At 35.9% G+C, this 21179-nt stretch overlaps 1 protein-coding gene across 2 annotated transcripts; it reads right to left on the reverse strand.

Moving 5' to 3' along the window:
• Positions 1-1496: 1496 nt before the first annotated feature.
• On the reverse strand, positions 1497-21179 carry LOC145617475 (uncharacterized). 2 transcript variants are annotated; one of them, XM_081672177.1, is made up of 23 exons: positions 19662-21179; positions 19406-19477; positions 19118-19322; positions 18903-19011; positions 16686-16769; positions 16385-16483; positions 16117-16209; positions 13112-13207; positions 12818-12883; positions 12626-12718; positions 12345-12426; positions 12170-12229; positions 12037-12089; positions 11784-11950; positions 8696-8906; positions 8109-8166; positions 4274-4330; positions 3923-4168; positions 3597-3661; positions 3439-3495; positions 3257-3350; positions 2148-2288; positions 1497-2064 (listed from the first exon to the last, which is right to left on the reverse strand). In XM_081672177.1, the coding sequence occupies exons 1-23, from the start codon at positions 20835-20837 to the stop codon at positions 1954-1956; spliced, it is 3495 nt and encodes a 1164-aa protein (XP_081528303.1). In that variant the 5' UTR covers positions 20838-21179; the 3' UTR covers positions 1497-1953. The 2 variants fall into 2 exon arrangements, with proteins under 2 accessions (XP_081528303.1, XP_081528304.1); XM_081672178.1 differs by lacking the exon at positions 16686-16769 and having other exon boundaries at positions 1498-2064.

The following is a 21179-nucleotide window of genomic DNA, read 5'->3' on the forward strand; positions in this document are numbered from 1 at the left end:
TAAAACTTGGGCCGTTTCGAGTTAAAGATGATGAAGCCAAGAAGGGAAATGACTGATTCTTATATAATATGTGATCATGTGATGACTTTGTGAGGAGAAGTAGTATAGGGAGATTAGCGTAAAAGAAATGAATTCATGCAATGGTGAATTACTATTATTAATAATGAAATAGACCAATAGTAGATTAATATGACATTTCTTTTCTTGCTTGAAAGTAAAGAGGGTAGGAAAAAGGGTAATGGGCAGCAAAGAAGATTGGAAGATGAATACGCTAAACAACAGAAAAGGGAGAATGATGGAGGTGATGAAAGGTGCTAGATGCGTATGGGTGTCATTCTCAGCAAGTACATTTGACTTCTTCTCAAGATATGGTGGTAATTCAATCTACTTGATTTTGATGGTAATTGAAATTATCTAATTATTGGTTTTATAATAACATTGTAGTAATTTAGCTTAAAAGGGATATCATAGCACCGGCCAACATGTTTTGACCCAATTCAAATTACTAAAATTAGGACCGATTTTGTCCTTTTTTTCGGTCTAATAAGTTCAGATAAGATTAGGTGATTTTAGATAAGATAATATGAGTTCGAATAAGTAAATCAAGTGAATTGAACATATCATTAATTATTCGATGTGAAATTAATTGGCGTAGCCTGATTTTGACATGTTTTGAATCAAGTTTCAAATACCCCATAAGAAATTGTTAAACTTCATTGTGGAATTTCCACCACCTTCCATCATAACCCTAAGCTACTTTTGCCAACTTACTCCTAAGCCCTTGATCCCATGTAAGCATGCTCCCCCAAACCCACTCCCACTCCCCCACCCCAACTTACCCACCTATCTATTGAATTGAAGTAACACATTAGCACAAGCAGCACCCCTACACACCTAAAATCAATCACCAAAGTAGGTAAAATCTCTATGCCTGCCCATAGAGGCCACAGTACAACGGAATCTCTTCGTATGAATGAGTCCCCGCTTCCCTGCTTCACCACCCCGAATAAGTTCTTGATGTCCTGATTAGTAAGTGGTGATAATGAAAGTTATTGAAATGGATCTTAATGTAAATCTCAACTGTTAACACACTAACACTCAATTTTATTTATTTTTTTTTTTTCATTTGGAAGAAAACTAGCTCATACTTGGTACTTATATTTATGGCCTACGCTAGCTTTCTTAAATTATCATCTATAAGAAATTTGTACCCACTAATATAGAAAAATAAAATAATAATTTACTCCGTTTCTTTTTTATTGTCTGATTACAAATGAAATCAATTTTCCAAAAATAAAGAAAAATTTAGTCGTCATACCTGTTTGATTCATTACAATGTTCAATTTTTAAGTACTAAATTTTTTGTATTTTATATAAAACATACAAATACTTTAATACAGTTATGTTTTAAAGTACTACTTATAAAAGTAAAACAGGACAAATACGCATTATGAACCATACTCAAAAAAAATAAATAAATTCAGTTGACCCATGCAACAGTTATCAGCTTTTTGCACAGCAAAACACAGCTTTATCATAGGCTCAAAAATTGCTGACCAGCTGAACAAAATTTTTGCACTATTTTTAAACTATAGGAGATAAAACAACTCCATTCCACAATCCAGGAGATTAAACATATAATACAGCCCATCCATTAGCTCTCCCCCTACCCTTCATTCCTCTTTCTTTTCATTTTACTGTAAAAACTAACCTTAACTGTCAAATAGCTTAAAAGCATATTTAATTACAGAGCTTTTGCTGCCGTTAAAAGGTAAAAAAATAAATTATACAGAATATGCTCATAATTAAACCATTCTGCATAAATTTTAAGAAAAACTGATCCTAAAACTGGAAATCTACTCTATAATCAACGAAAAATGCAATCCCTGCCTGTATACGGATAAATTGGATTCCCAAAATGTGGTCTTCTACCAAGTTCTGCTAATTTACAAGCTAACTATCAGCTAGACCTTCAGATTCACGACAATCTGGAACCAACTTGTGAAGCATAGAGGTTCCCTGGAAACGTACTAATGACCAAAAATTTCTCTTCAATTCACGAAGCTGCAGCAATAGTAAGCATTGTTATTTAATGTCAAAACAGTAGAAGATTGGGGATTAATATGCAGACATTCAGAAAGTTTTACCTGGTCAAGCGTCATCTTTGTGAAACCAAAACGATCTGTCCAGATAGATCCTGCCTCCTCTGCTGCTGGAAGCACTATGGTCTTAACTTTAAGGATCGCCAAGAGTTTCTCGATGCATGCAAATAGTGTTTGAAAATAACCCTACAAGAAGGTTTGATGAACATTCAGAAAGCCTAATCACTTTATCAAGAAATGCCTAACTTATGAAGGTGCAATATCACCAGTTCAAGGATGAATTCGAGTAAAAGAGATGCCTACTTTAACTGAATTGGAAGCAACCAAATAATAGCATGTAAAACTGGTTTATAAAGCAATTGATAAATTAAGGTGACAATGCCTCCAGAGATAGCATGTCTTATGAATAAAGATGAGGATATAGAAGAGTGTCATAGGAGGAGCAAACTTGTAAAAAGTGGGTTAGGATACTTTAAAAAGAGCCAAGAATGTAGGATGCAAAAAGTGACGCTTATTATGGTTCAAGGCAGCCTAATGCTCAAGTGTATCAATAAGAGAAGTTGATTTTTAAAACAATGAAAAAGTGATAAGACACAAGAAACAGAGCTAAAATGTACCAAGAACAGGGCCCTTGATAGAAAACAATACCACTTCTAAACCAATACAGCTAAGCTAATCCAACATAAGGGGATTTTGACCATTTGATCTAGACCCCCATACCTTCCCTAATCACTCGTGTGTTTACTTTAGGCAGCACCAAGGACTTTTTTTCTCTTAAATTTCTCTGACTAGTCTTTACAACTCCCTCAAGCACTTTTCATGCATGACAAGACATAGTTTCGACCATTAAAATCTATAATTGTGTACCAGTAACAATTTAATGGTTTAATTAGTAATGCATTGCCAAGCGTGGCTGAATAAAACAGATGAAGTAATTACTTTATTGATACTTGAAATTTCAAATGTAGTTGGAGATATTGTGGGGGCAAAGCTAAACATACTTAGACTTGTAGTGTCACACCAGCAACAGATCAATATTAAAAAAACCTAAATTTAATGAATGAATATCATTAGTTCATTACTAGTGGAGGTGATCCCATACCAAAGGGCACAGAAAATTTAGATATGTCATTATCTCAAAGTAGACTACTTACTTTGCCATGATTTCCACTGCTTGTTGCGACCAACGGGAGCTCTGCAACATCTGGACCAAATATTCGGAATATTCCAGCTGATACAACCACTTTGCTGCACGTAGTGAGGAAAGAAAGTCAAGTTGCCAAAAGGTCACAATTTCATAATGTTTTGAGTAGAAAAACGAAGAGAGCTTATTTACTTGGCGGTTAACACAGCACAGTACATCCCTCCGTATTCTTGGCCACCCACATTCCTCCTGTCAGAAAGAATTGAATTAAACAAAGCAATCGTGTTAGGTTAAGTTTTACCTACATAATGCAGCAATTGGAACTAATTTTAAAAGGGAAAAGTGCCTACCCATAAACCATAGCAGGTATAAGGTCATGTCCAGACACCACATCAATGATTGGGGCAAAAGATTCCTGAAGGATGAAGGAAAGAGCTTAGGAACTAAGAAAGATTATTTAATAAAAAAAAAACACCTATATCATCATTACCATAATCATATACAATTTGAAATTTTAAAAAGAAGCACAAGCCCAAATTTCTATTCTTGAAGATAGAATACGATTAATTTTCCATAGTCATACTACACAAGTACACATATGAAACATAAAGTCAACACAAAACAATATTATTATAGTAATCTAGACATTCTTCATAAAGGCACCTAAAAGCCTTACATGGAAAATAGCTACAGCCTGCGAGAGCAAAGGTCTAGTTTCAGGAGATGCAATCTTTCCACTGAGCAGTCTCCAGCTTACTTCCAAATCAGATCCACTATCAGAACCAATGTGCATGTTCTTTTTCCGGATGATATCCACAAGAGATTCAGGAAGCTTTTCAACTCCTCGAACCAGAAGATTCTGCAAAGAAGATTCAACCCTTCTACAATCCATACTACAAAACCATTTCCCATCTGGCAATTCCTGAACCATGATGACACCATCATCTCAAACTTGAATCAAATTGCAGATAAGAAAAGGGGGAGAAAATTCATAAAATGCGTATGATATTATTGGATGGATGCATACCGTAAGGTCTGCCATATTATGATCCTTTAAGCAACCAACATGATACTCCTTCTCACACTGACAAGAGAAGAATTCAAAAATCAAAATTAATTTTAAACAAGCAAACAGCTCGATCAAAGAGTAAAGGAAAACTCAATAGATATCATACTACGGCCTCTACTTCAAAAGCATTATATTCACGATTTTTTATTAGGTGATTGTTTGACATTCAATTATTCTAATTGAAGGAACTCCAGTCTGATGTGAATTTACAAAAGCAGGCACATAAACAGGCATAGAAAAATGTCCCACATCCCCAAGCACACTTGTGTATATGTTTACTACCTAGTTGGGCACCATGTTGGTTTCAACCCCCAACAGTTGCTATTGTTTTTTCACACTCAGAACCTTTTTTTCCATCTGATCTGCAATTTACTATCGACTTCAGCAAATTCATGAAAACTACACCCCTCCCTCGTCAATACAGAAAATATACGAATCAGTCTCTCATATGAAAGTGACAAGGATTGTTACCCTCAATGAATACAAATTAAACAGACTAAATTGCTTTAAGAATTGATCCAGAAAATATAATGCATATTCTAACTAACGAGCCTCTTTGACAGGGAGGGCGCCAATATTGCAAATGCATATCACTCTCTCATATGAGAGCAACAAAGAGTGATACCCTAAATGAAATCAAGTCAGACAATAAATTCAAAAATTAATCCAGGAAGTCTAAGAGGTCGTCTGGACAGTGAGCAATGAGTAAATAAGGGGATACTTATTGTGAGATTGAAATATCCACCTAGATAAAGCCATAAAGGTAAATTTTTTGGGCTTTTCATTCCCAAAGAACCATTATTGTTTAGGAAAATTACACTTTGATAATCCCTATGGGCGATTTACCTACAATAATCCCAACTAACGTTTATTTTCTAATAATCCTAACTATGCCCTGATTATTAAACACATCATTTTATTAAACACGTCATTTTGACTTCATCTATTCCTCCTCTGGCTATTTTGACTTGTTGTCTGATACCATCTTCATTCTTTTCTTTCTCATCTCTTCCTTCCTCTTATCTTTAACCCTCAACCCTTCATGCCTTCATGGTGAGTACAAATTTTGATGTTTTGGTTTCAATTAAGGAAAATTTCACATTTGCTACCAGCAAAAAGACCCTAATTCACATTTGCTACCCCTTTAATTTTTTATTTTATATTACTACCACCTAAATCAGTGTTTTTCAAAAATCACTACCACTTAACGGAATCCGTTAGGATTTCCGTTAAGTTTATTAAAAAAAAAATTAAAAACAATTAAAAAATTTTAAAAAAATTAAAAAATAATAACCACCCTCCCCCCTCCCCTGCCACCCCTCAACTGCCACCCCTTCCTTCCCCCCCTACCAGCGGCCGACGCGAACCCACCCCCCTCCCTTTCCCCCACCCCTGCGCAGCCAATGAACCCCCTTCCCTTTCCCCGTTCTCGCTGCCCCGACGCCAACCTCGAACCAAAACCACCTCTTTCCCCTTCCTCCCACCAGAATCCGTCCCTTCCAACCAATTATACTCCACCTCGCCACCGGAAAACTCCTCAAAAACCGCTCTTCCTCCTTCTCTTTCACCCACATTCTCCATTCTCGTCACCCACATGCTTAATTGAATTGGGGTTTGAGATTTGCTCAATTGGGGTTTTTGGCTGGGATCGAGCAGATTTTCGTGGGGAGGGGGCTGCGAACGGGGTTGCGAACGCGGCGCCGGCGCCGACTGTCGTTGGGGGCTGCGATTGCTGTGAGCCGATTGCTGGGGTTACGGGGATGGGGTTGCGAATTTGGGTTCGACTGCTGTGTGCCTGTGTGCGGTGGTCGGGATTGGGTGTTGGTGCCGATTGGTGTTGATGTGAAGGAGCAGGGGAATGGGGAGAAGTGGTGGTGGATTGGGTGAAGGAATGGGGAGGAGTGGTGGTGGATTGGGAGTGGCGGTGGGAGTTGGTGGTGGATTGGAGGAATGGGGAGGAGTGGTGGTGGATTGGCAGCTGGTGGGTGGGAAGGAGTGGTGGCTGGATGGTGGTTGGGTGGTGGTAACGGTTATACTAACGGTGTTCGTTAAGTGGTAGTGATTTTTAAAAAATGCAGATTTAGGTGGTAGCAATTTAAAATAAAAAATTAAAGCGGTAGTAAATGTGAATTAGGGTCTTTTTGCTGGTAGCAAATGTGAAATTTTCCTTCAATTAATTTTCTTTTTTCTTTTTTGTATTTACAAGGATCATGGATCCTCCATGGTTGAAGTCTTTTTAAACCATTACTTTCATCTTTGATAATTTATCATTTCTGAGTTCAAGTTTATCTGCTCTGATTTTATTGTTTCTTTTTGATGATTTGATTTTCGAGAATTTTGACTTCTACTAATTACATTTTGCTTGCATTTTTAAGAGTTCTAAATCTTTCTCAAATTAATTTCCACTTGGAAATCCAGTTTTATATTTTTTTGGGCCACACGAAAATGAATTTTTCTTTTCCTCTAACGTTGTATCTATGTAAAGCAGTTAAGGAGTTTGTTGCATCAATTCCACTTGGATCGCTATACAAGGGTTTCAGCCTATCATTTGAGAGATAGAAACCATGACACCAAACACAAGTCAAAATTACTCTAAAATTATTTCCCTGACACGCCCAACCGATTTCCTATTAAACCCCCCCCCCCCCCAAAAAAAAAAAAAAAAGAAAAAAAAAAAGGGGATACCAATCTGAGCAAGGCCTTAAAGGGAAAAGAAATTTTGAGCACTTGCTCCCCAATGGTAGAGGATTCTGCACAAGAAGGCAGCTTTAGCTTCCGACATGAACATTTCTCCAAAGCATATACTATCTCTGTTTCATATTATTTGCAACTATTAGACATTTTCTACTCAAATTTTATGTAAAATCATTGCAAATAATAAGAAACGGAGGTAGCAAAGAAGAACTAAAAAATAAAAGAGAAAAAAGTGAGGAGGGGAAAAAAAAAAAAAGGAGAAAGAAAAGCCAGCACAAAAAGAAGGTAATGACACACAAGGGGCAGTTGATGGAAGGGCATGAGTCACATGGCAAGCTATGAAGTCAAAGAGGATCAGTCATCCACTTTCCCAAGGTTAGGATGCTGAAAAAGTTTGTTTCTTCCCATGGAATATTTCAAAAAAATGAAGGATACAAGTACGCTATTAGGAAAATTTATACCCAAAACAAAAGAAAGCTCAGGTTTAGAATAGATTTATAAAAAAAATTTAAAAACCTAGAGAACTGCCATATGCTTCAGTTTGGTCTCTAAGGAAGATTCTTTTCCTTCCTTGGTATATCACAGAAGATCGACGGATACAAATACACAATTAGGGGATATTACGCACAAAATATATTAACCTTGGACTAAAAATGATAATACATATATAAATCCTTGAGAATTGCAACATGCCACCAAGTCCATATGGCCATTTGAGCAAAATCTTGGCCAGAATGTCATTGTGCATATGATTTGAGGGTATTTCACAATTTTGTTTTAATATAAAAACAAAGAGTGAAGAAAAGCAGGCACCCAACTGAACAGACATGCCCAGAATCATGGTATTAATCCCCAACAGCATCACTGCATTGTAAGTATTTTTAAGCATAATGAGACTGAGATATTTGGTCGCAGGTCTCAACACAGCAAACTGTTCACATGGCCCACAAAAGTAGTAACACCACTGTCATTGAGTTCACATCCGAAATTTAAAGCCAAGCTCATACTAACGATTTAACCCAAACTAAGCCATGCTTGGACCACTAAGTTAACAGTAATGGTATAGGCACAAAATAAAACAATGAAATGAGAAAGATACCTGGTCACAGAGGATAATTGTACGAGGCCCAAATCCTGTCTTGCAAAAGTCAAAACCTCTGTAGCAGAAAACTAGAGTTAAATTCACTATAGCATACATAAGATCAATTTTTAAAGAGAGCAAAATTAGAGGCATGCATACATAACAACCCAAAATTATGAAATACAAACAATTTAAGATCCTAATTACAGGAAAATCACTTCAAATCATGAGAAACCCAAAATATGGAAGCTTAATTCTAACATTCAGCTTTAAGTTATGATCAAAAATTCATTTTGGCCTCAACTTACAGCCAGACAGGTGCACAGATGTAGCATTTACAAAACCAACTCATCCACACATGCCACTCCTCCCACAAGCCACAACTTATCAAAAAATAGCCTCAACAAGTTATATTATCAGGTTGACATAGCATTTGTTTGACTCCACAATGTCCACATCCATGTATAACACACGTGAAAAGGGATGTAAAATGCAAACTGAACAAAAAACTAAAAAGTAATCACCATTGACCCTTCTCAAATAAGCTTACTTGCACTTGCATGTTAAAGATCATCTAAAAACACGAACAGAAAGATTGGTAGTACCTGCACAATATGCAGGCACTAACTTCAGATGCAAGGTTGTTGACAATTCGAATGGACTGCTTTGTTATCTGCTCTATAGAATCAACTCCACTAACTCTTCCAGCAGCAAGCGCATTAGCATTATGCGCAACAAATTTCTCCCTTTCAAACATATTCTGACAGTATTTACAATACCATTTTCCACGAGGTATGCTTGGCAAAGATGCACACTCTGCATTTAAAAAAATATAAAAGCACAAAACACAACAACTATACAAGTCAAGTCACTATATGGCTAATACCATCACATAAAGGTACTAAACACATCCATTTAACTGTTAGGAAGGAAACCGAAAGTCATGAATACTTGACCAGTGATAGTTAGAATGAAACAACTACACCAACTAATGAAAGGAAGATGAACATCAGTATCACAACATAACAGAACGAAAAAAAAACAACCTCTCAAGTAGTGCATGCAAACAGCCTCTCTTTTACAACTGAGGTATACAAACCAAGTCCACACTTCATCCATATACAAGTGTAATTTAAAAAAAAAAAATTTAGGGCAATGTCAATGATGGATTTATATTTACTAAGGGTCTTATCAATCGAAAAAACATGAAATGTTCAAAATCATACCAAGAGAGACAAACACAATAAGAGGCTCTCATTAGGCAATCACATAAACATTATCCATTAGTATAACTGGGCTGGTCCATTAATTAGTACTTTTTGCATATCTACTTTTTGATGCCATCATGTCTAAACAAATACACAAAAGTTTGGATGCATGTACTATCCTTTTAAGTTCTAACTCCTGTGAGTACAAAAATTCAGCAGGAGAGGAGAAAAAAAACAGGCATGAAATGGAATGGACTTTCAAAGATAGTAATAATAAATCGTCCTCTCATGATTTCTAAGGGATACTTCCCATGTTTACAAATTCATCAAATCGTTGTATAAAGTTTTCATCAGTTCATGAAAAAGCTTTGATAACTACAAATGCAAGCAACACATAGCAAAACGAAGATAATCACATCGTTACAATTTTCATTTCTCTACCCACTACCACATGCCCACATCTTTCATTCTACATCTCTCATTACTTCTCTCATCAATTCTTCTAAACTTTAAGTACGATCCTCAGATTTTTTGTACTCAAATCTTCATCAACTTATGGTAAAACTTCGTTTTTACTCACATTGTTCTTTTTAATGTTGTTTAGTTTTAATTTTGGGAATAAGTCAAGTTTTCAATTAACTCAAAATAAGTCGACTTTTATAGCATATCTGCTCAAAATGAGTCAATAACCTATTGAGTTATAAGGTAATCCGGTTGTTTAGGTAATTCCGCCACGTGTCCTAATGTGGTTGATCCATGTTAATTAATTACTAAATTAATTTTTTTTAATTAAATCAAAAAAATTAAGGAAAAATTAATTTTTTAAAAAAAAAAACCCTCTCTCCTCCAGCTTCCGAGCTACCCTACTGCCGCTCCCCCCACCGGCTACAAGTTTTTCATCACTCCCCGGATCCCCTTCAACCCCGTTCCCTCAGTCCCCCACCATTCCCTCCCTTAACCACTCCTGAAACCACCATACACCCCATGCCTGAAACCACCGCTCCCTCACAACTCCATCACCGAAATTACCACCTAAAACCACCGCCTCGCACAACCCTAGACACCCTCGGAGGCCCGGACAATGGAATCCGAATGCGACTCGCCGAGTGTTATTATCTCCATCTTCAACCTGAGTTTGGGCGAATCAACTCGAGGTTATGAAGCTAGTGACGCTGTAATTGAATCTAATGATTTATTGTTATTTGGTGATCAAGGCTTAACTTGTTTTGGAGGGATAATTCTTAAAGAGTTACATTGTATAATTCAGGCAAAATATTTCTACTTCTACTGTAGTGAATTACCCATTTGGAGGATAGAGAAAATGAATGATTAAGGAAAGATTAGTGAAGATTAAGATTAAAGATATGATTTTAATGAGATTAATGGAAGATTAATTAATGTAATTATTATGGGGTGTAATGTTATTATGTGGTTTTCATGGTGGAATGATGTATTGGGTGGTGGCTAGGCAACGGTGATGATGGAGATGTGGTTGCTTGCCAGTTGCCATGATGAAGAAGGTTTTTTTTTTTTTTTTTTTTTTTTTGGAAAGGGTAAAAAAGTTACCTACTAATACTTTTATAGCAGGTCACCAGTAAATTAGCACATTTAAAGTTGAGGGGTAGTATAGGTCGACTTATTTTGAGTCAATCAAAAGCTTGACTTATTTTGAGTTGATCGGTTAAAGGTTGACTTATTTTTGACAAATTTTCCAATTTTTAAAACGTTTATGTTTACTTGTTCTTTTTTCTTTCCCTGATTTTGTGTCCTTTACTTATTTTTCTATTGATTGATGTCGAAATTTCCTTTCATCCTTATTTTGGGGTTTTTTTCCCCTCTGAATCTCTGATTATTCTAATTTTTGTTTTGCAGAACATGCAAGTTGAGAGCTTTGTCATGGTTTAAAAAATTATGCATTTGAAACTTCATATTGACCATATTTTGCTATATTTGAAAATTTTAACTTCATATTGACCATATTTTGCTATATTTGAAAATTTAACTTCATATTTCATCTAAAATTGTACTTTGTAGATTCCAGTTTAATATGAATATTAAATATATTTTACGAATGAACGTAATGGGATGACAAATTCGAGTAAAAATCATACTCATTGCCTCAATTTTGTTATACTAAAATAAAACTAGTTAATAAAATCAGGTCAAAGCAGGTTGTTATCAGGACATCAGATTGACCTGAACCCGGACAAATCAGGCTAGGGTCAGGGATTCTGACCCGAAAAGTTAGACAGGTCAGGTTCAAATTGGGGATTTTTGGCCCAAACCCGAAGTGACCCAGACCTGAAAGTGACCCTATCCGACCCGATTGCCACCCCTTTTTCTCTTGATCACTTACAAATTGCTGGAATATTAGATAGTCGAATGAGCTCCATTACATAAAGAACATTTATTATTAACAGAATCCTTAAGAAAAGAAGAAAAAAAGCATTGCCTTTCGATAAAGTACATATAGGACATAGCTTACCCGTATGAAAAGCTCTTGGACATCCATCGCAAAGAAGAAGATTCCCACCATCAGCACAAATAGAGCACAGGTCATCATTGTACTTGGCAGAATGCCGACGATCTTTGATTAGGGTTACCGATAACTCATGCAGTGAGACCCCATTAGATGTGTATATATAGCAATACCTGTCATCATTCACAAGGATAAATGGTTGAGCAAAAACACAATACAACTCCAAATGAGAAGCCACAAAATGCTATAATAAACTTACGGTTTTCTGCGTGAAGCACAACCAGCATGTGCCTCAAATTGCGAAGCACTAACCTGAATAATATTTCATGTGAAAAAACAAGATTCAAAGAAAATGACAATATTGAAGGTCAAATTAAAGGCAGACAACGCACCACCGTATCGCAGCAATTACAAAGAATTCCAGAACCCTTTTTGGAGCCCTCCAGTAATTTCTGCACAATTCAAAAAAAAAAAAAAAAAAAAAAGAAAAGAAAATTCTATTCATATAAACTCAGAAAGATTGCAATGATACTCGGAAGTCTAAAACTGATTACTATTTGCACTAACCTGCCCTCTAGCATAATAGCCAAGCACAGTTCCATCAGGCAATACATCATCTTCAAAAACCAACTTATGCAGCCGAAGATCTCTGAACATAAGATGAACAACAAAAAAGTATAATCAGCACATGATAACAAAACATAAAACATCACAGTTGAGCTCATATAGATATAGCTCCTTGTGATTTAAAGATATATGATACTTGCTCATACAAAACATCAAGCATGGCAGTTCTAACTGAGACCTACAACAAAATATATTAGCAAGAAAAAGGAGAGGGATCATACTTTCTTGTAATTTTCCCACTGGTCTTCTTCTCTGAAGATTTAAGAGCTGTGGGGGTTTTAGAAGGCTTGGGTGTCAGAACGTCTTCTCTTAACCTAAACAGACAAGATGAAAATATTTCGATTCAAAAACAAATCAATCAAAACCCTGCAGGGATGATTTCAATTATCGTTGAAGGGAATTCAAACATGTACCTTGTTTTAACTTTTGCACAAGCATTTCCAGGTGAAGGCTTCGGAGACAAGGCTGTTTTAGATGACCTAATTTGACAAATTAGATGAGATCCATGCTATCAAGGGAAACAAATCAAATCACACACCAAGACTTACAGTAATATGAGTTAATCACACCGATAAACAATTTTAAAGAATCAGATCCAAAAAATTACTTCAAATTGATACAACAAATCATATTCATAGACATCATAGCAAAATGTATGAATTTTTAAAGATGCAAACTTGGAAAAAAGCTGAATGTATGATCCATACCTTCTTCTCTTCAATTTCTTGTGATCCTTTGTTCCTGCAGATTTTCCCACCACGGGACTGATACAAGTCTTTGAAGACATAGATGAATCTTGTGCACTGAAATGATGAAAAATACAATGATTGATGTAATTTCTTTCATGTTTCAGAGAAATGCTTAATGCTATGATGAAAATCATATTGTACCCAAGAATAAACCTAGTGGACAGCAGATTTCTTACCTTGCCATAGCTAACTAACCACACTTTTCCAACAATTAGGGAGATTCAATATTAGAAAGAAATAGAGATACTTATTCTGATTATGAAAACCTAGATTGAGGAATAAGAAAAGGAGCTGACTGAAAATCTGATTAATGAATAAATTTATCAGCCCACTAAGGTAGGCAATAGTACGCAACACTAGATAACTACAAAAAGGCCCAAAAGTTAAAATATGCAAGCCAAGCCCAATTGGAGGTTTATTTCCTGGGTGGAAATGATCATATTGGGACAGAACCTTTGTTTCATTCAACCACTCTGTAAAGAATCAAATACTCGATGCAAAAGCAATTAATATTAAAGCACTTTACACCTTTTTCACCCAGAGACCCAGCCAATCATATTCTTTTCAGCAATGACTCAGAATAAGATATGTAACTGTGATGGTGTAAAAGAAACTAAATACTTATATGAAAAGCACAATATTTAACAATATTTCCATGCAGCAACATCACTAGACAGCCTAGTTCACAAGCTGACATCAGCCATAGCAGTAGCTTATCAACCTTCCTAGTACCTGCAATACTTCTATAATAGGAAAAGACCCACTATTTTTTTTTTTTATTTCTATGCTGAGGCCATTTTATTTACTATTACGTATTTTCTAAAATAGAGTTAAAAAATAATATACTAACTCACATCCCTCAAAAAGCAATGACCCACTTCCCGCTAACTATACTAAAGAATTTTTACAAATACTCCACTACCAACTTACACAAAATAGAATAAGAAAGTCAATTGTTTGGCGTAAAATCTAGCACTGGTCAAACTGTTTGATTGTTCCATGATGGAGGTAGTATTTTTCAGTGCTTTTGCATAGGATAATTGAGATACATAAAGATTCAAAATCTTACAAGCAAAGGGCAACAGTTTCTGCAAAACGGGTTTCTTTCAGTACCTATTGAAATTCATTCCATCCCAAAATTTAATATCATCGATGCCAGGAATAGAGGACAACAGTTGAAGTTTCTTTACATGATATATTCCCTAATTTTTGTAACAAAAGCAGCCAATTTATCAGCTAAGTGAAACAAGTAAATTGGCAAACCCACATTTCAGCCTATGAAAGCTTATTTGAGGATTTGGTATAAGAAGCAACATTGAATCGGGTCAAAAAGTAGACTTGGATAAGTTTATTTATTTCCAAAGTTGTTCAGAGTTTTCTTTATGGTCTAATTTGAATTCCCTTAATCCTAAACCTTAGTAAATATGGCTAATATTCAGGAAGATGTCTATTTTTAGTCAGACCCAAATCCAAGACTCATGACGCATGCATTTACATTTTACATGAACTAATGAACAGAAACTAAAATTTGAATAACCTCATCCAAAACTAGCTCTCACTATAATCATTTTAATCAGAAGGCTTCAAGGCAATGTATCCCGCCCCCCCCCCCCCCCCCCAAAATCTTCCTCGCGAGTATTCTCTGTATGAAACCATTGTGGTTTACCAGTGTAACATATTGGAAAAATAAAAATATAGAAATGATGAACAAGATGATCACGATTTTAAAGAAATAATTTAAAAAAAATAAAAAAAATAAAAATAAAAAAAAAAAAGCTAATAAAAGACAACATAAGCTTTCGAGAGGCTTGCTCTCCCTCAAAGAGTAAACAAATACTAAAGGAAACAATCAATAATAATATCATGACTTTTTTTTCGCTTATCTCTTCATATAGCATTTCTCAATCTGACTGACTTCCTTCCTCTTCAAGCTAATTCTAACAACTAATTATGAACAGCCTATATTATCCCTCCCCAATAGACCAGTCTATTACATTACCAGCCCGGCAGCCACCCAAACTTCTACATTTTCCTTATGGTGGATAGTAGTCAGCTTCATTTTCTCAGAATCTACAATGTTGGTCATCATTCCATTGATAGAACTAGCCAGAACTGAACCAGTGTGACCTGCAGGTCTTCCTCGGAGTTAAAAGTGTACGTCTGTTGGTTGAATAAGGGCAGAGAAGAAAAATGTTGCATACGCTGGGTAGACTAATTAAGGGGATGGGTTTGGTTGAAAACTGAATTGAATAGTCACAGCCTGTGTAGATTTGTTTGCTATGAAGGTTAGGTTTAACAAATAGAGTTGTGGTACCTGTCAACTGAAGAACTGAAAAATGGGAGTTGAAATATAGGGTTGGGTGTTTGGGTCTAAAATTAGGATAATCAGACATAAAATTTGTGTAATAAAAAGATATAAAGAAAAAATCCGGAGAGGAATTAATAAGTATGGGTAAGCTAATGCTGGGATTGACATCACCATCATATAATCATTCAGAGAGGCTTGTTCTCTCCCAAAGTGTAACAGGAAACACTCAATAATAACACTAGTCAAGATTTTTTTTTTTTCACTGATCACCTCTGTATATAGCATATCTCAATCCGACTGACTTCCTTCCTATTCAAGCTAATTCAGACGGCTAATTATGCTACGTTACTTTTCTAATATAGGCCAGTCAATCACATACAACAATATCAACAAATTAACTCTGCACTCGCATCCCTTTTTCTTGCCTACTATTTTCAAAGTTGATGACAATATCACTTACTTTTAGTACTTTTCAGTTTCCTTGACTACATTTTACAAGTCTTGACCAATTAAGAGAAAGGCTAAATGCATTTAGAGCACTCTAGAATCTAAACCATGCCAATGGCAACAGAGATTTTAGTTTGTAGTTGAGTTGTGTCCAAAGGTGATCATGTAAGCATGCAGAAAGCTGAAAAAAGTCAGAAGGTACCCATACTTTTTTACTATTTCCTCGGACATCTTTGTTTCTGAAATTCTTCCAATCCTTGAACTGCTGCGTAATTTTGGCGTAACAGAACCACCTGCTGATCTGTAAACACCAAAGAAACAAACAAATGTAAGGTTACAGGCCATTATTGGTAACATATGTACACATTCATATTGCATCAAAATATGCTTTCCACTGAATATTAAAAGGTAAATAATATAAAGAAAGCATAAGCTGAACAAAAGAAAAATGGTAGGAATTAACGTGAAGTACAAACTTTTTTACTAATTTTGCTCGACTTCTGCCTTGAAGCACATTAGAAGGCGAATCAGCCTGAGAAGTGTGCAACTTTGGAGTAAGAATTGCTTCACCTGAGCTGGATTTACCATAAAAGTATCCAACATTATGGTAAACATAACTAAATGAGTAATATGGAAGATTAACAGCAAAAAAAAAATGTACATCTAAAACTACCTGCGATCATTCACTAGCAGAAAAAGAAGGGGCCCCAACTAAAAGGTCAGGTACAAGCTGATTACAAGAAAAAATCATGAAAAGATATAACTAGGGATACTAACTTTTCAATTGAATTTTTAGGGCTGCTATCTTGAGTCATGTCACATGCTGAAGTAAATTGGGAAGGAAAAACAAACTTTGATGACCTAAAAAAAAGGGGAACACATACAATTAGTAGATACAACAAAGACAGCAGCAGGAACAGCAACAGCAAAAAAAAGTGCTTTTTGGCATTTAAAGCCCTATAGCTAAATCGACATCATCAAAATTTCATGTTATATTAAAAGATCCTAGAAGGCACACAACAAAACTTCGCCCACAAAATTCTATAGGACAACAACCTCCAATGTGTGTGGTTGAAGTCTTGAAGGGTGGTACCCAAGACTCAGGATCAAATTTCGTCTAAGTCCTTTGCCCTTTGTGGCTCTAGTGCTCTACACACACACACACACACACACACAAATACCCTACCAATTTGGATTTTGTCTAGGAACATATCATTATATACATCAGAATATATTACAGAACATGTCCAAAAAAAAAAAAAATGAAATTGGCAAATCATACAGATAAAACCAAATACAACAATCCTAGAATTCTTGCTGCTTAATGATTAGCAAGGAATTTCAGGTCACCGCTTAAAGCAGGATTCATGATACACTTACAACATACAACCCAATGAACCCATGCAGTCAAAGTTTATGTTTCACACTATAGACTGAAATGTAGAGTCAAAACTCAGCAGCCTCTCTTGCAAGGAGAGAGAGACTACTACTAAATATTGGGTACCAGATATCCCAAGATTCCCACTGAAAAATAAAAAAATTATAAATATTTTTCATAAAAATATTTAGTAGTCACTCTCTCTCTCTCTAAAAATATAAATATTTTCTAAAAAGGGTGAAGTTTTCACCCATTTTAGGACATACCACAAGACCAACTAGGCCTTTTTCACTATATATTTCACAGGTATTAAAATACACTTCCTCCGCTTCACTAAAATAGCAACACATGCATCTGGTAAATTAATATAGGCAAATAGAGAGAGACAAAGCAATCCATGAAATCATTTTGCGAAAAATGAGGTAGTTTTGCAAAAAATGAGGTAATTTTGCAAAAAATGAGGTAATTTTAAAAGAAAAAGAAGGCTCATTCTCTACTAATTTCTGAAATCCATAAACTTTTGAAAGACTTCGGACACACCAGACATGATGGTCCGCACTTGCCTCTTTATAAATGAATAGATCCACAGAAAACAATCGAATTGGATAAAAAGTTTATCAGCTTATTTTTATTTTTTATTTAATTTGGGAAGAAAATATATTTTGGATATAGAAACTTGAAAAAGGTGGTCAACCTACAGAAACTGTTTATGATATATTAAAGAGGGCAGAGCATCTAGTAGGATTCAACTAAACACTACGACGTGATAGTAAGTTTGCTAGAGAATCTTGGAAAGAAAGCAGGCAGTGAGTTTGCTGTATAAATAACAGAAGATTAGGGAGAGATCACTACATTGAATATTAATAGAGTATTTTGGGATAACTTAGCAGAACCAAATTGTGAGAGAATCTGGCACCCCTAATTTCTGCCATTAAGAATGCCTAAGTTATACTAATTCATAGCAAAACAAGCCCAATATGTTATGTAATCCAGTCAATATACAGTAGTTAGCCCAGCAAAGTGACAAAGAGTTACCATTAGTAGTTCACACAAGTATCCATTGCCACACTATAATCGAAGTCCAAGTCCATAAGGTAAGGGTACAAAGGAGCTGAATAAAATACAAGGCCCACCACTCACACTCATCTCACTTCTTAGGAAAATGGTCTACATTGATATGCCCAAGAATTTAAGATAGTGTTATACTATTATTCATAGCAGAACATGTATGACAATATTAAAGTAGCAAGTATGATGAATGAATCTAAATTGAAAAAATGTAAAGGAACATGGTAATAGAAAAAGAAACATGACTTGTAAGCATAAAACTTTTTTAAATATAAATCTTCATAGTTCCAAGAAGCATGATGTCCATTAGAGCCTATATGCAGGTTAAACTATCAAACTCAGACTTCAAACACAGTAATCTCATTCATGCTCTCCAGTTCAACGGACAATTTATTATTCCAAACTCAAAGAGTCAAAGGTCTTAGCCTAAAAAGAGATTTTATATGTAATGCAAAAACGAGCAGTAGAGTAAAAAAAAATATAAGGTGCATAATTTGAGCAACTAGCCTACAAGAACAGAAGAGAATTGTCAAGCTTCAAAATCAGACCTACGCCGTTTACGAGTTGAGTACACTGGGCCAATTGAGGACAGATTCAACATAACACATTTGCTGCAGACTGGTTCTGAGCTTTCAGCGTCCATGGAGGAAAATGGCTCTAAAACCAAAAAAAACCGGGTCAAAGGACAAAGCATCATGAGATATGCATTTTGAAATTCACAATTGATACATCTTAATAAAGCTAGAAAAGGGTTGTAACTCACCTTTGCAATTCTGACAAACTATAAGTTTCTTTTCAGGCAAAGGACCAATAGCATTTTGAATTGTGGCTTCTAATGTACTAAGACGAGTGCTCTTGCATGCTTTTAGTATATGAATTAAACTTCTCCCGTTCTCAAGATATATGTATTGTACTGCCCGTTTGTACTTGTTACAAGCATGAATCTCAAACAGAGAAGGGGGGATAACCTTCAAGATTAAATTAAACATAAGCAAAGAATTGATGAAATACATAACTGATAATGGTAAATGCCTCAACTGCCAATACTCACTTTGCATCCTTTGCACAATCCACAAGAACATAGTATGCCAATACCTCTAATTCTTCCATTAAGCTTCAAACCCTATAATGAAACAATCTAAATCTATGAGCATTTAGTTTCCATATATATTTGAGGAAATAACCAAAAAGTAACGAAAACAGACGGCTTCTACTAAATGAAACATTAAATCAATCATTCCTCATCAATGAAATATCCATATTCTATATATACAAATAGCGGGAAAGGTAAGTTAATGTTATAATACCTTGCCGCCATCATAATAAACCGGACATCCCTCTAATAAACCCGTGGCAAGAAGCTCCTGAACATTGCTCGGGACTTTTCCCTGGGATATCTGCTTCGACATTTTCATCTCCAGTTTCCTCCTCGGAACTGCTGAGCTAGGCTCTTCACTATCTTTGCCAGCATCACACTCCGCATCCTCACTACTCTTGACAGGCACCACCGTTCCTATATCTACAGTGACAGCAACTGCCATTTCGGTATCTAGAGTAGCAGGTACCGCCTTTTCCCTATCACTATCATCCACTTTAGGCTTCAAAGCTGAGCGAGTAACCCTTCTTGAATATTTCTCTAGTAATGAATTCTTTACTACCCCATTACTCTCACTCCTTGAGGCTTCGGAAAACACCACTATTTCCTTACAAACTTCTCCATTACCCTCATTCGTTACTGCATTCGAATTTCCCTCATTTTGCTCGACATAATCACTCCCTAATGTCACATTATCCACCTTAGATTTCAATGCTGATCGCGTAAACCGCCTTGGATATCTCTCAATAGAGGATTTCTTGGCTTTACCATTAACAGCATTCAATGGAGATTTCGTCGAAACTCCTTCCAATATCTTCTCAACTTCAATAATACCACCATTAGCATGCACCTCATTAACAACTGCATCCTGATAATCTACCTTAATAGCTACCAAATTCTGCTCCTCAAATAGCTCCTCATTCACCTCCACTTCATCACACACTTCATTCTTCATCAAACCATTACCATCACCATTTACAAAGCTCCCATTAACACCCTTCTCCTCGACCGCCACCGACGAAACTTCATCCACATTCTTAACCTCCTCATCATCACACACTGACTTCACAACTTCACTATCTGCCACACCAATTTCTCCCTCCTGCACCTCCGGCACACCAATTTTCTCCTCCGGTTTCGGATCATGAACTCCATTTTGATCCCCTACACCTCCACTCGCCTCCGACACCTCGACCGCACCATTATCACCACCACCATTACTTAACACCTCCGATTTTCGAGCTCGAATCGTCGACCTTTTCACTCTCTTATACACTAAACTCTCGGAAATTGGACTCGAACCACCGACAGAAAGACGCTTACTCGAACGAGTCGTTCTCCCAATCACCGGAGACTGCATCTCCAATGCCGCTAACTCACGCTTCATTTCTCCAAATTCAAAACATCAATCCACAATAAATTTCTTCAGCTGTTCATCGATTCAAACTATTTCATCGTCATTTACAATAGTTACAACACAAATCGCAAATCCAAAAAATCAAAAACCCTAGATTTCTCAAATTTTTTTCCAAAATATATTGTAAAATCCAGATTTTTTGTTTTTCAAAAAAATTAAACTATGATGATATATGAAATGAAAGTGATGAAAAGTTTGAATTAGGTTAACGAAGATCTGAAATCAGAGGAGAGAGATATTGAAGATTTTTGCGAAAAATTATCTTTGAATTTGAAGAAAAAGCAATGAGGAAAGAGAAAATTTTCTGGAAGG

This window comes from Chenopodium album, chromosome 26, assembly GCF_948465745.1.
Source record: "Chenopodium album chromosome 26, dcCheAlbu1.1, whole genome shotgun sequence".
Lineage (NCBI taxonomy): Eukaryota > Viridiplantae > Streptophyta > Magnoliopsida > Caryophyllales > Amaranthaceae > Chenopodium > Chenopodium album.

Coding starts and splice junctions, on each gene's coding strand:
- LOC145617475 (XM_081672177.1), bottom strand. CDS start 20,837: ATGAAGCGTGAGTTAGCGGCATTGGAGATGCAGTCTCCGGTGATTGGG. Junction 12,090..12,169: donor GTAATTGCTGCGATACGGTG/GTGCGTTGTCTG, acceptor AATATTATTCAG/GTTAGTGCTTCGCAATTTGA. Junction 11,951..12,036: donor TGTGCTTCACGCAGAAAACC/GTAAGTTTATTA, acceptor GAATGATGACAG/GTATTGCTATATATACACAT.